Below are 15,984 nucleotides of genomic sequence, written 5' to 3'. Positions count from 1 at the left end.
TACTAAAGCTCTCTTCCTTTGGAAATCAAGTAGATTCTCAGGAGTCATATTTCTACGCAACACTCTGTAAGCCCTATTTCTTTATTGAATAGCTGCAGTGCACTCTTCAGTCCACCATGGAACCACCTTCCTTTTCTCACCCACTTCATTCACTGGTAAGATCATCCCTCGCTGCCAAATGTTGATGTGCTGGTGAAGTTTACAGTGAGAAATAGTCAGAAATAGTGATTTTCAAATATTAATGTTCATATTTTCAGTCAAACTTTTATAAGTTTGATTGCAAGAGAAATACACCTGATTTGTTTCTAATGAAATTGGCAGGTGAGATCTGAAAACAAACAGCAAAGTAATCTTTCCCAAGTGTCGTTGCGGATGTTTCACCATCGGAGTATTTTTCTTGTGGCACACAGGTCTTGGTTTTGGATTCATCCAACATGTCTAGCTCTTACAGAATCAGGTGAGATGTAGATTTGATGTATAAATGGAAAGTAGGCCATAACAACACCTTCGATTAAATGTGATATAGCTATGTTTGTCAATCGTAAATGTCATGTGATGCGTTCACTGTAATTGATCGTGGATTATGACGTGGTGGACTCTGAAAGCCCCGTAGGCTAATGTTAACTAGCTAGCTCTGCCCGTTGCGTTGTCTCGAGGAAATGGGAAATCATCTGCTAGCAACATCGAGGAAAATGTTAGCTTCATTGTACTGTACGACACTGCAGACAATGTTTTTAAATTCCAATCCGCTTGAATGGATTTGTTTTTCTCCTAGCTATCTGCTCTAGCTAGCTGGCTCATTCATAGGCTCAAGCAGTCCTCCCCCTAAAGGAGCATTTAATTCGAGATTTTAATGAACGATGTAGTGGCAAACACGAGGAAGGAATAAGAGAAAATGCAGAACTGGTGCTAGCTACCTAATTCCTCAAATACAATTATGCAACTAAGCAAGGTTGCTAACATCATGCACACATTCTTCACTGATCAAAACAAACTTGAGACCCTTTTAAACGAGACAGTCAAACCTGTGCGTTGTATTTGACTTCATGTTAATTATAAGCCACAAATACAGGGAGAAGTACAAACGAGTCTACTCAAGATGCAATGTTGCTATATAGCCTATTGCATAACATTTGGCCTATGCAATGGACATACTAACAGGACATCCTTTTAAATTCTTGCGAGACAAGGGCAGTTCAAAGCAGGACGCACTAATTCACTTGTATTAAATATATTTACACTCCCGCTATTTGGCAGTATCAAACAGTAGCCAAGAAAATGCAGACTCTTTGTAAATAAAACGGTTCAAATGCCTACTACAGTAACCTATTTTCTTTGATGGCTGAAATTTTGCTGCAAGGCTTAGTTGCAAGAAGCTGAAGGTTACTCATTATAAAGCTTCCCTGGCGTTTAGGCTACTATTCACTCATGCTTGTGGACTTTCTCGTTCCAGGAAAAGACTGGATCCAATGTTATGAAGGGCAATCAAAGTTATGGTTTAACTGTGACAGCAAAGCACTTTTGCCTGGTGTTCGTTAATGATCTGAGGTCAGGGCTGGTGTCTCGTGAGCACTGGTGTTTGATGGAAAAAACAGATGAACTGTTTTCCCTTTGAATAGCCCCAAGCTGAGTAACTTTGCTGATCATCTGCAGTTTTCCAGAGAGCCATGACAAACAGGATGTAGCTGCCGGTGAAGTCAAGGAAAGAGAATAGGAAAGAGAAATTGCTATTACAGGAGAAAGGCATACTAGATTGAAATCAAATAACTTTTTATTTGTAGGTAGGTTGGTTAGAACAACCTACCTACAAAGGTTAGAACAAAATCTGAATATCACAGATATGATGTATGAAGAATGGACACAACTCTGATGTTGAATCGCTGAATTGCCAATCCTGTCAGTTCTACACACACTTCTTTCTATAAGACCTGCTGTAGCCTATAACCTACGGTCTGCTGTATAGACTAGGCCTCTGAGTTTTTTTGGCTAAATCGTTCACAATCAGTCCGCCCGATCTATTTTGAGTTCCTCTGGGAGAGTCAATACTGCTTTTCCTGGTAGTGGTAATGTAGCCTAACCACCACATCAATGGGTCCTGTTATTTGGCTGGAGAGTCAGCTGATCAGAACAGCAGGACAGCCCGCATTGATCATGGGGAGCACATAGGTGTCACTGTCTCCATGCAGTCCAGCTGTAAGAAGGGTGTTTCAGTGAATAGGCTAGTGACAGTACTTCCGTTTTGAATGAGTCATTTAGCAGTGTTACAAAACAATAAAGGGCCACTTTGACCAAGTCCCTCCATTGAATATGTTATGTTGTACCATAAGAACAGTTGGAGCAGGTTGTGTTGGTAAAATCAGAACGTCAAAGACCGTATACTTAGCAGTTGTCTAGATTGGAAGTTGAACTACTTGACGATGTTGCTATGGGGGTCTATGGCTATAGGTACCAAGTTAGGGGGAGGGTATTTTGGTCACCCCCCTCCTTTTCTGGGCACATGATTTGACCCCCCCCCCCCACACACACACACACACACACACACACACACACACAGTCAATGCACAAGGTAAACAAATGGAACTGTGCAGCCCTTTGTAGATTGTGACACAAAATAATGTGTTTTGCAATCTTTTGGATCCTTTCCTCCTTTATTTGTGGTTGTCACAGTAAACATATTAGTCTACCCACTCAGAACACCCAGTCCTGTATTGTTTATGTCTGTCTGCTGCATGTGTAATGATCTGAATGAGGCATTATAGGAATGTTACCTTCCTCTTTCTTGATGGGAGGCATTATTTTATGATCTACGATGAATGCAAACAAACAATATGCCTCTTACAACACAACCTACTTTGAGATGTTATTTTTCCCTTTCTTGTGCAAATGAAGGATCCAGGATTTCAAGGTGGCCTTGAGTGAAGAGAAGCTTGACTTAAAGGTGCTTCGGGAACTTTGCTTCAGCGGTAAGCAAGAACTTTGCTTTCACCATAAAAAAAGAAATGTATTTTTCCATATTTTATGAACACATTTTCATGTTTCCTATCTCTCTCCAGGTATCCCGTTTGAAGGAGGCATCCGTGCACTTTGCTGGAAAGTGAGTTGCTCCAGCCCTTTAATAGACAGAGTGCATTCGGAAAGTATTCAGACCCCTTGACTTTTTTTCACATTTTGTTACGCTACAGCCTTATTCTAAAATTGATGATGAAAAATTATTTCAATCTACACACATAATGACAAAGCAAAAAATCTGATATCAAATTTGCATAAGTATTCAGACCCTTTACTCTGTACTTTATTGAAGCACCTTTGGAAGTGATTACAGCCTTGAGTCTAGTTGGGTAAGATGCTACAAGCTTGACTCACCTGAATTTGGGGAGTTTCTCCTGGCTCTGGCTGGGTCACTCAAGGACATTCAGAGACTTGTCCCGAAGCCACTTGTTTGTTGTCTTGGCTGTGTGCTTAGGGTCGTTGTCCTGTTGGAAGGTGAACCTTCGCCCCAATCTGAGATCCTGAGCGCTCTGGAGCAAGTTTTCATCAAGGATCTCTCTCTGTACTTTGCAGTCCCTGCCGCTGAAAAACATCCCCACAGCAGGATGCTACCACCACCATGCTTCACCGTAGGGATGGTGCCAGGTTTCTTTGACGTGACGCTTGGCATTCAGCCCAAAAAGTTCAATCTTGGTTTCATCAGACCAAAGAATCTTGTTTCTCATGGTCTGAGAGTCCTTTAGGTGCCTTTTGGCAAACTCCAAGCAGGCTTTCATGTGCCTTTCACTGAGGAGTGGCTTTTGTCTGGCCACTCTACCATAAAGGCCTGATTAGTGGAGTACTGTGGAGAAGGTTGTCCTTTTGGAAGGTTCTCCCATCTCCACAGAGGAACTTTGGATCTCTGTCAGAGTGACCATTGGGTACTTGGTCACCTCCCTGACCAAGGCCCTTCTCCCCGGGCGGCCAGCTCTAGGAAGAGTCTTGGTGATTCCAAACTTCTTCCATTTAAGAATGATGGAGGCCACTGTCTTTTGGGGACCTTCAATGCTGCAGAAAAATGTTGGTACCCTTCCCCAGATCTGTGCCTCGATACAATCCTGTCTAGGAGCTCTACGGACAATTCCTTCGACCTCATGGCTTGGTTTTTACTCTGACATGCACTGTAAACTGTGGGGCTTTATATAGACAGGTGTGTGCCTTTCCAAGTCATGTCCAATCAATTGGATTTACCACAGGACTCCAAGTTGTAGAAACATTTTAAGGATGATCAATGGAAACAGGATGCACCTGAGCTCAATTTGTAGATGATAATGGCGCCGGAGGGGATGGCTGCCAACGTGCAATCATTGGAAAACAAACTGGACGATCTACGATTAAAACTATCCTGCAAACGGAACATTCTAAACTGTATCTTATGTTTCACCGAGACTTGGCTGAACGATGACATGGGCAATACAGAGCTAGCTGGCTTCTCCGTTTTTCGGCAGGACAGAGCAGCTATGTCTGGTAAAACGAGGGGCGGGGGTGTGTGTCTATTTGTCAATAACTGCTGGTGGTGCCCAATGTCTAATATTAAAGAAGTCTCGAGGTATTGCTCGCCTGAGGTAGAATACCTCATGATAAGCTCTCGACCACACTATCTACCAAGAGAGTTCATATCTATATTATTCGTAGCCATCTATGTACCACCACAAACCGATGCTGTCACTAAGACCGCACTCAACGAGCTGTATAAAACAAGAAAAAGATCATCCAGAAGCGACGCTCCTAGTGGACGTGGACTTTAATGCAGGCAAACTTAAATCCATTTGACCTAATTTCTACCAGCATGTCACGTGTAACCAGAGGAGAAATACAACTCTAGACCACCTTTACTCCACACACAAGAGACGCATACAAAGCTCTCCCCCGCCCTCCATTTGGCAAATCTGACCAGAATTCTAACCTCCTGATTCCTGCTTTCAAGCAAAAACTAAAGTAGGAAGTACCAGTGACTCGCTCAATACAGAAGTGGTCAGATGACGCAGATTAGAGGTCGACCGATTATGATTTTTCAACGCTGATATCGATTATTGGAGGACCAAAAAAAGCCGATACCGATTTTATATATGTATGTAATAATGACAATTACAACAATACTGAATGAACACTTTTATTTTAACTTAATATAATACATCAATAGAATCAATTTAGTCTCAAATAAATAATGAAACATGTTCAATTTGGTTTAAATAATGCAAAAACAAGTGTTGGAGAAGAAAGTAAAAGTGCAATATGTGCCATGTAAAAAATCTAACGTTTAAGTTTGTTGCTCAGAACATGAGAACATATGAAAGCTGGTGGTTCCTTTTAACATGAGTCTTCAATATTCCCAGGTAAGAAGTTTTAGGTTGTAGTTATTATAGGAATTATAGGACTATTTCTCTCTATACCATTTGTATTTCATATACCTTTGGCTATTAGATGTTCTTATAGGCACTATAGTATTGACAGCTTAATCTCGGGAGTTGATAGGCTTGAAGTCATAAACAGCGCTGTCCCTCAAGCATTGCTAAGAGCTGCTGGCAAACGCAGTAAAGTGCTGTTTGAATGAATGCTTACGAGCCTGCTGCTGCCTACCACCGCTCAGTCAGACTGCTTTATCAAATATCAAATCATAGACTTAATTAGAATAAACACAGAAATACAAGCCTTAGGTCATTAATATGGTCAAATCCAGAAACTATCATTTCAAAAACAAAAAATGTATTCTTTCAGTGAAATACGGAACCGTTTCGTATTTTATCGAACGGGTAGCAACCCTAAGTCTAAATATTGCTGTTACATTGCACAACCTTATGTCATCATTTTGTAAAATTCTGGCAAATTAATTACGGTCTTTGTTAGGAAGAAATGGTCTTCACACAGTTCGCAACGAGCCAGGCGGCCCAAACTGCTGCATATACCCTGACTCCTTGCACTGGAACGCAAGAGAAGTGACACAATTTCCCTAGTTAATATTGCCTGCTAACATGAATTTCTTTTAACTAAATATGCAGGTTTTAATAAATATACTTGTGTATTGATTTTAAGAAAGACATTGATGTTAATGGTTAGGTACATTGGTGCAACGAATGTGCTTTTTTTCACGAATGCACTTTTGTTAAATCATCACTCGTTTGGCTAAGTAGGCTGATTCGATGATAAATTAACAGGCACCGCATTCATTATATGCAACGCAGGACAAGCTAGTTAAACTAGTAATATCATCAACCATGTGTAGTTAACTAGTGATTATGTTAAGATTGATTGTTTTTGATAAGATAAGTTTAATGCTAGCTAGCAACTTACCTTGGCTCCTTACTTCACTCCTGTAACAAATGGTCAGCCTGCCACGCATGGATTGCAATGTTATCGGCATCCAAAAATGCAGATTTACCGATTTGTTATGAAAACTTGAAATCGGCTCTAATTAATCGGCCATGCCGATTAACGCAGATGCTACGCTACAGGACTGTTTTGTTAGAACAGACTGGAATATGTTCCGGGATTCATCCAATGGCATTAAGGAGTATACCACCTCAGTCGCCGGCTTCATCAATAAGTGCATCGACAATGTCGTCCTCACAGTGACCGTACGTACATTTCCCAACCAGAAGCCATGGATTACAGGCAACATCCATAGCTAAAGGGTAGAGCTGCTGCTTTCAAGGAGCGGGACACTAATCCGGGCGCTTATAAGAAATCCGGCTATGCCCTCAAACAAACCATCAAACAGGCAAAGCGTCAATACAGGACTAAGATTGAATCCTGCTACAGCGGCTCTGACAGTCGTTGGACGTGGCAGGGCTTAAACTAGTTCCGGACGACTGTGTGATCACGCTCTCCGTAGCCAATGTGAGCAAGACCTTTAAACAGGTCAACATTCACAAAGCTCGCGGGGCCAGACGGATTACCAGGACGTGTACTCAAAGCATGCGCGGACCAACTGGCAAGTGTCTTCACTGACATTTTCAACCTCTCCCTGGCTGGGTCTGTAATACCTACGTTTCAAACAGACCACCATAGTCCCAGGTGCCCAAAATAGCGACTGTAACCTGCCTAAATGATTACCGCCCCGTAGCACTCACCTCGGTAGCCATGAAGTGGTTTGAAAGGCTTGTCATGGCCCATATCAACACCATCATGCCAGAAACCCTAGACCCACTCCAATTCGCATACCACCCCAACAGATCCACAGATGTCTCAATTGCACTCCACACAGCCCTTTCCCACCTGGACAAAAGGAACACCTATGTGAGAATGCTGTTCGTTGACTACAGCTCAGCATTCAACACCATAGTGCCCAAAAAGCTCATCACTATGCTAAGGACCCTGGGACTAAACACCTCCCTCTGCAACTGGATCCTGGACTTGCCGACGGGCCGCCCCCAGGTGGTAAGGGTAGGCAATAACACATCTGCCACGCTGATCCTCAACACTGGGGCCCCTCGGGTGCGTGCTTAGTCCCCACCTGTACTCCCTGTTCACCCACGACTGCGTGGCCAAATTCGAATCATTAAGTTTGCTGACGACACAGCAGTCATAGGCCAGATCACCGACAACGATGAGACAGCCTACAGGGAGGAGGTCGGAGACCTGGCAGTGTGGTGCCAGGCCAACAACCGCTCTCTCAATGTGAGCAAGTCAAAGGAGCTGATTGTGGACTATAAGAAAAGGAGGGCCGTACAGGCCGCCATTAACATCGACAGGACTCAAGTGGAATGGGTCGAGAGTTTCAAGTTCTTTGGATTCCACATCACCAACAAACTATCATGGTCCAAACACACCAAGACAGTTGTGAAGAGGGCACGACAACACCTTTTCCCCCTCAGGAGACTGAAAATATTTGGCAATGGTCCCCAGATCCTTAAAGTTCTATCGAAAGCATCCTGACCGGTTGTATTACCGCCTGGTATGGCAACTGATCAGCATCTGACCGGAAGATGGTACAGAGGGTTGTGTCTACGGCCCAGTACATCACTGGGGCAAAGCTTCCTGCCATCCAGGGACTCTATACTAGGCGGTGTCAGAGAAAGGCTCAAAAAATTGTCAAAGGCTCCAGTCAACCAGGTCATAGACTGTTCTCTCTGCTACCGCACGGCAAGCAGTACCGGCACGCCAAGTCTAGTACCAAAAGGCTCCTTAACAGCTTCAACCCCCAAGCCATACGGCTGCTGAACAATTAATCAGATGGCCACCCAGACTACACCCTCCCCCTCCCTTTTTTTTATTACACTGCTGCTACTCGCTGTTTATTATCTATGCATAGTCACTTCACCCCTACCGACATGTACAAATTACCTTAACTAACCTTTACCCCCGCACATTGACTTCTTGTAATTGAGTCTAGGCTACTGTTCAAATGTGGCTGTAATAGGCCTACATGTTTCTCCTTGCATGGTGTTGTGTTGCAAGTTTAGTTTTCTGGAAAGTCATTGTCAAGCTTTAAAAACCGAAGCCAGACTGCAACATTTTAGTAGCCTAGGACTGTGGCATGTGTCTGTACAGTTTATGTACACTTTCCCTCCGCTGCCCGCTGTAAACGGGACACACGAAAGTAGCTCAATTGACATTGAATTCACGGATGCGAGTGCATCAGGCTGTAATTTCCTAAAGTAGTTGACTCAACTGTTGACTCATTTACACACATGTGTGTTTAGTAGTAAGGTGTACCCCACGTGTGAATGCTTTATTTTAGAACTTTTTTTGGTCAGTGCCATGAGTGATGATATGATGCAGCGCACTGGCTTGTGTGTGGATCTGGGAGGAGGAGTGTGTCTGTGGCAATGCACTGCCTTTTGGCGTGCAGCACGTTTGCAATGCAGTGCATCGGGGGTGGTATGGAGGCGGGCCAAAATGAATTGACAACCCAAATAATTGCACGGCTGGATGGAAACGTGTCACGGGCCGGATTCAGCCTGCAGGCCTTTTGTTTGACACGTGATCTACAGTATGTAGCATTAGCCTTAGTTCTAGTCTTAGTTTAAGCCTGTTCTAATGAATGGTTGGGATTCAAATTTCTGATAACTTGCTTCAATGTTTCCAGGTCCTGCTCAATTACCTGCCTTTGGACCAGATGATATGGGACTCCTTCCTCAAAAAGCAGAGGTAAAAATGTCTCCCAACAGTGCTAGTGGACATCAATTCTTTATCAACGGGAGGAGATTAATGGACATGTTTTGTACTCTGTGTATAAAGTGCATGAAAACATCTACTGCTCAAGACTTAGTCACTGAGTGTGTCCTTCCATCTATGCCTGAATTATACCTTGGTAACTAACCGGTTCTTAGTCAAGTATATCCCTCCTGTCCCACTGGAGTTTTGAATCCTTCAGATTTTACCAAGTGTTTCTAGACAAACAGCTGAGTCATAACCTGACCTATTAAAATCTCACACTAAAACACAACACCGGACAGCTATATCAGGTCTGCTCGGCCAGGGAAACAGTGATGGTGATGATGAGTCATGCTTGTCTGCTGCTTCTATTGGCTCTCTCCTCACATTATTCAAATACTTCAAATACTTCAAGTGTTTTTGGTTGATCATGCCTGAAGTGCCTGTACTGGCCCTGTCAAGAAACAATGCCTAGCCCCTAGTCAATTCATGTAAAACAGAGAATTGAGTCAGTATAAGAAATATGTTGGTATCCATGATATCATGGCTGTATCTTTGAGGACTTTTCCCCCCAAGTCAAAATCAAGTCAAATTGAACTCCTTAAAGGAAACTACTAAGTGTTTCAGACCTCCGATGGTCCCTGTCTCTTGCGGTTACCCACAGGCATAGAGATGATTGTATTTATTTGTGGCCCACAGGGAGGTGTATTCCCAGTTCCTAAAGGAGATGATCATCCAACCAGGCATCGCTAAGGCCAACCTGGGCCTCTCCAGAGAGGACGTGACTATGGAGGACCACGTGAGTTTCCCCTCTCCTCTCCCTAATTGTTTTGCCCTCAAAACATTAACATTTCTTACTCTGATACACACTGCTGGACTGTCTGAGCTAATGTGTATATGTGATTTTTCGCAGATCAGTCTCCCATACATTAATTTTCATGCCCTCTTTCTATCTTTCTCGCTCTCGCAGCCTCTCAACCCCAACCCAGACAGCAAGTGGAACAACTACTTCAGAGATAACGAGGTGCTGCTACAGATTGATAAAGATGTCCGGTAGGTCTGACTGCCTGGGCAACAAGCTAGGTACTTCTTTGGCTGACTGACGTGCATCTCCTTGTAATTTAAGTCACTCATCCTTCAGAGCAGGGGCGAGCAACTTGACTGGTGATTTAAAGTCTTAATGTATTCCAGTACCCAGTCATGTAATACCATCTCCAAAAAGGCAGAAGATTGGAAGCAGTGGCTCTCTCGTGGAAGCCTTATGTTCCACATAGGAATACACTAACTAGTGTATTTCATGACGGCAGGCGCTTGTACCCCGACATGGCGTTCTTCCAGCGGCCCACAGACTACCCCTGCCAGCTGATCCTGGATCCCCAGAACGACTACGAGACACTCAGGCGCCGTGTGGAACAGACTACCCTCAAGGCCCAAACTGTGGACCGCAACCGCAGCGGGCTCACCAATGTGAGTGAGAGGGGGAGAGTCGTGTGCGTTTTTTGTTTCTCATGTGTATGAACAGACATATTGCTCTGTCAATGTTAATGCCTCCACTTCCGGAGGCTGCAGGGTGACCTTGTTTTGGTAATGCTAGGGGAAACACTATTCAGATGGGGTGACTCTACCACCCTGTGTTATGTTCAATCCCCCTTCTCCTGCTTTAAGCAATGCAGTCATGATGTGCACGCAGTGGTGCGTGTGTACTGCAAGGTCCAGGTGAGTGTATTGGCTTGACGATGGTGGGTCGATAACCTTTATTTTACTTATGGGTGTTTTCAGTTTGTGCCCATTTCCATCCCATAACAATTGACTGGATGCCCCTCCAATGGTCTTCTATGGCCGAGAGCTGTAATGCTTCAACTGTTTAAAGAACTCTCACGAGTGGCTTAAATCTGTTTTGTCACCCTAAGCAATAATGGTAGTAGATCCACGTTGCCCTCTGATTAGCCTCTGCTGAGTCCCCAACAACCGGATATTCCGGTTTTCAGGGAAAGAGCCTGTGACGTGACATCCGCTTTTGGACGTTAACAAAGCGACACTCCATCTTAACTCCTCTACATTTACTGGATTAGTTGAACAGTGCAGAAGAGAACCTCCCCCAACAGTTATTTTTCTTCTAGTTTCAGGCATTTATTTTACTCCTGCTACGTTAGCTTACCCTCTGATAAGCGTGGTAGAAATTTGGCCATATTGTGTATACCTAATCCAATCCTTTCAGAACCAGGACTTGTTTCTCATCCGGTCCTAATTCTTTCCTCTGTTTTCCCCTCCCCATCTCCAGGTGAGCTCCCCGGGCAAGGCCCTTAACCTGTACCCGTCCAACGAGTACGAGGTGCTGCCCAGCGGCTGCGAGGCACACTGGGAGGTGGTGGAGCGAATCCTGTTCATCTACGCCAAGCTCAACCCGGGCATCGCCTACGTGCAGGGCATGAACGAGGTGGTGGGCCCTATCTACTACACCTTTGCCACCGACCCCAACAACGAGTGGAAAGGTGGGTGCAGGAGGGGATGTGTGTGTGTGCGTGTGTATTTTGGGAGCAGAGCAGAAGGCACATTTTCGTCTAGTGCAGATGGACAAATAAATTCCTATTGTATTAAATGCAAACATCAGCCCAATCTGCTGCTGCCTGCTGCTACTTCCCTATTTTAGCCCCATTCCACTGGTTTCTGCATCTGAATGCTAATGTTCTGTGATGGAATGGATCAAGCTGAGTCAGCACTGCCACCTACAGGACAAATGAGGGATGGCCAACATTTCATATGCTATATCTACAGATATTTATTGTGCCACCTCTAAAGAAGTATTTTACTAGCTAGATTTCAGTCCAATTTGCGACAGATTTTCATGCAAATATTATTAAAAAGGCTATGCGTGATGACGTAATGCACATAAAAACCACTTTTGCTCTAAAGTTCTCATGCAACAAATAAAAATTCAAATAAGTCCAGTATGTTTCCATTGCATTTTCCACTCTATCTATGGTTTTATCACAAACTGTTGGCAGATAAATGGCAAACTTGCCGAGTCTTCTCTCTAGACAACAGTTCACTGACAAAGTGGACAGGTTAGGATGTAGGATGAGATGGATAAGATCAAGATCATTCTTATTTGTTAATTGGATGCTAATCACCGATCATCATGTCACTAACATACAAATTAAGACCCAGGATATTTATTGGTAATGAGCATCAAGCTCATCACTGTGTACTTTAGCCTAATAAACTGCATGCTTTTTTAAGTCGTAGTCGGACCACCACACAACATAGTATCACGTGACTGCAAATCTACCTCGACATGATAGTTATTCTATCAACAATTGCACAAGAAATCGTTTTCACCCCATAATTCATTTTACAGACACAAAAAGATCCCACAATGTCGAACGAACACATTTTTACCCCTTTTTCTCCCCAATTTCGTGGTATCCAATTGGTAGATACAGTCTTGTCCCATCGCTACAACTCCCATACGGACTCGGGAGAGGCGAAGATCGAGAGCCGTGCGTCCTCCGAAACCCAGCCAAGCCGCACTGCTTCTTGACACAACGCCCGCTTAACCCGGAAGCCAGCCGCACCAATGTGTCGTAAGAAACACCGTGCACCTGGCGACCGTGTCAGCGTGCATTGCGCCCGGCCCGCCACAGGAGTCGCTAGTGCATGATGGAACAAAAACATCCCTGCCTGCCAAACCCTCCCCTTACCCGGACGACACTGGGCCAATTGTGCACCGCCCCATGGGTATCCCGGTCGCGGCCGGCTGTGACAGAGCCTGGACTCGAACCAGGATCTCTAGTGGCACAGCTAGCACTGCGATGCAGTGCCTTAGACCACTACGCCACTCAGGAGGCCTGACATTTTTGAAATTGTACCGACACTTCCTATTTCCATCACAGCTGTCTTGATTTGTTTTGATATGGTATGACTTTAGTTGCATAAAAACTGTTGTTGGAAACATGGTTACTGTCTATAATATATTTGATTGACTGGCAGTCGTTGAACAGTCAGACACAATTGACACTAGGTAGGGCATGATTGATCGACTGATTTGATTTGCCTGTCCAACCAATCAGAGCACGCCGAGGCAGACACCTTCTTCTGTTTCACCAACCTGATGTCAGAGAACCGGGACATGTTCATCAAGAGCCTGGACGACTCGCAGTGCGGCATCACCTACAAGATGGAGAGCGTCTACTCCATGCTCAAAGAGAAGGACATGGACCTCTATATGAAACTGGTGAGCAAAGGCCTCCTGGGCCCAGTCCCAAAACCATCCCTAGGCCCTTTCCCTAGGCCCTTGTTGACTCCCCTTCATGGCTCTGAAAGGATACAAGTTCGTATGGACAGGGGAGGGGGGTAGATTTTGCAAAAGGTGACAGGTGCATACATTTATTTTCATGTAATTACAAAAAGTGTGTTGGATTTAGTTAAATGACTTAATTTAGTGGGCTAATGTTTTGTTTGTAGTAATGATGGGGGCTAGTTAAATTGTTCAACCTCTTTCCCTCTTTCCCTCCCTCCCTCCCTCCCTTCTCTCTAACAGCAGGAGCAGAACATCAAGCCGCAGTACTTCACGTTCCGCTGGCTGACCCTGCTTCTGTCCCAGGAGTTCCTCCTGCCCGACGTCATCCGCATCTGGGACACGCTCTTCTCCGACCAGGACCGCTTCGACTTCCTCATCCTGGTCTGCTGCGCCATGCTCGTGTGAGTTCCCCCTTCTGTCCTGCCCAGCAATGAACCACTACCCCCTGGACAAACCCGCTTCCATAACCCCAGATTGACCCCATACCCAATTCCCCAAGTCTGTTGATTTTTTTTAAGGAATGCAATGCAATTCCTGAATTGACTTGAATTTGGATAGGAATTTGATCTTACCGTATAATGTGTTATGTTTGTTATTTCTGTCCTGATTGGCATGCTTGTCCTGTGTGGTTTCAGACTGATTCGAGATCAGTTGCTGGCAGGAGACTTCACGGTCAACATGAGACTGCTGCAGGTAAGATCATCTAAAAAGGTCTATCCAAATAGTGGGGCCAATATAGGCAATGCTTGGGCAACTAAGGAGGTTTTATTTGACATTTGACTGATTGTCCATGTTCTTCTTCAGGACTACCCCATCTCAGATGTCCACACCATCCTGGCCAAGGCCAAGGAGCTTCAGGGTGGCTCATAGCCACCCCTCCCCCTATCTCCCTCTCCTGGATTTGGGGGATGCACCATTGAAACTGGTAACCCTAGGTGACAACAAGGCCCCATTGCACCCTGGGAGGGAGAGGAAGCCACCTGGTGCCGGGGTGGTGCACGGTTGGTCAAAGCAACCAAACTCGATACTTAGACTTCTTGTCTCACTCTCACAGCCCGACAGTATTTCCACTCTCTCAGAGAGGGTGTGTGGGCTCAAGCTATTTATTTTTGCACTGAACACTTGAAAAAATGACAATCTACATATATGAAGCAGAGAAACCAGTTACCCATACAACAGCGTCATTATAAAGTTTGTCAGTGCTATTATAACACTCCTAGGTTATTTTCAAACTAAGGTTTATTTTTTTTCAGTTTGTTTATTTTTACATGTGAACATGGTTCTTTTTATTGTGGTGCTCGTACGAAAGACGAAATATAATGCTACCGTGTAAAATCTAACCACAACAAAAAATAAGTATAGATTGTTACTAGGATCGTATGCCTTTGGTAATGGGCAATTGAAACGTGAAGGTCCTCTCTGTTTGTTTTCAGTTAAACTCAGTCTGGCCAGTTTAACGCCAGCCAGTTGTGTCCTCTCCCTTGAATTTCCAATATTAATGTATGTTTGAAAATGTTGGTATCAAATGAATGGGGTGTGAAACCTGTACCTTACTCACTAACCCAAAGTGCATGCTTATACGTTAGCCCAAAAGCTAATGAAGCAACAGGCAGGAAGGAAACGCTAAATTAACCCTTTCATTGTCTTAAATCTAGCCTTAGGGGGAAATTGATATGATGATGATGATGATGGTCTATTTTATTGTAAGGGCATTACTTTGCAAACAAAACAGTCAGATTAAATTGGGCATTCAAGTTTTTAATATATTTTGAGTAATTTCTTAATATATTTTTAGTCATTTCTGGTCGCATTAAAATAGTGGTTCACGTGTAAAGCATAATAAATGGAACATTAATGACATGTTAAGTGAGGAATAACACATTTTGCTCTGCATACTGTTGGATAATTAGAGAGAACAAATTATTTGATAATAATAATTAAATATGTATAATTAATGACATTAAAATGCTATGATAACATTTCTGTTTTCAGATAATGGAATTGACAGATAACAGAGTTGACAACTGAAAATCACTAACATTTAATGTGTTACTGTTTTTTATCTCAAAACGCTAACAGTTACCACAAAGTTAATGCACCATTGAAATGTACCTTTTCAAACCGTAGGACCTAGATAATAATGTGATACTTCGTTAAGTACACAGAGAATGGCTTGCTTTGTAATGACAATTTAATCATTATTGTGACAATGATACAGCTCACGAAACAGTTACCTTTTTACTGTTTGCGTTTCAGTTTTATTGGCACTCTCTAGTATCGCCATCCATTTCGGTCTACAGTACATTCGGAAAGTATTCAGACCCCTTAACTTTTTCCACATTTTGTTACATTCCAGCCTTATTCTAAAATTGATTAAATGTTTTTTCCCTCAATCTACACACAATACCCCATAATGACAAAGCAAAAACAGGTTTTTAGAAATGTTTGCAAATACATGTATTTAATCACATTTACATAACTATTCAGATCCTTTTCTCAGTACTTTGTTGAAGCACCTTTGGCAGTGATTACAGCCTTGTCTTCTTGGGTATGATGCTACA

At 43.6% G+C, this 15,984-nt stretch overlaps 1 protein-coding gene across 1 annotated transcript; it reads left to right on the top strand.

Annotated features, from left to right (window-relative positions):
- The first annotated feature begins 411 nt into the window (after positions 1–411).
- LOC120021431 (TBC1 domain family member 13-like) lies at positions 412–15,775 on the top strand. Its single transcript, XM_038965196.1, has 12 exons — positions 412–457; positions 2,890–2,963; positions 3,054–3,094; positions 9,056–9,117; positions 9,823–9,922; positions 10,094–10,176; positions 10,431–10,590; positions 11,405–11,615; positions 13,194–13,357; positions 13,664–13,824; positions 14,059–14,116; positions 14,228–15,775. The coding sequence occupies exons 1-12, from the start codon at positions 435–437 to the stop codon at positions 14,291–14,293; spliced, it is 1,203 nt and encodes a 400-aa protein (XP_038821124.1). The 5' UTR covers positions 412–434; the 3' UTR covers positions 14,294–15,775.
- The last annotated feature ends 209 nt before the right edge of the window (positions 15,776–15,984 follow it).

Source organism: Salvelinus namaycush, chromosome 26 (assembly GCF_016432855.1).
Source record: "Salvelinus namaycush isolate Seneca chromosome 26, SaNama_1.0, whole genome shotgun sequence".
In the NCBI taxonomy this organism is placed as follows: domain Eukaryota; kingdom Metazoa; phylum Chordata; class Actinopteri; order Salmoniformes; family Salmonidae; genus Salvelinus; species Salvelinus namaycush.
Note: the sequence above shows the minus strand (reverse complement) of the source record. Positions and strands in the feature narration are given on the sequence as shown.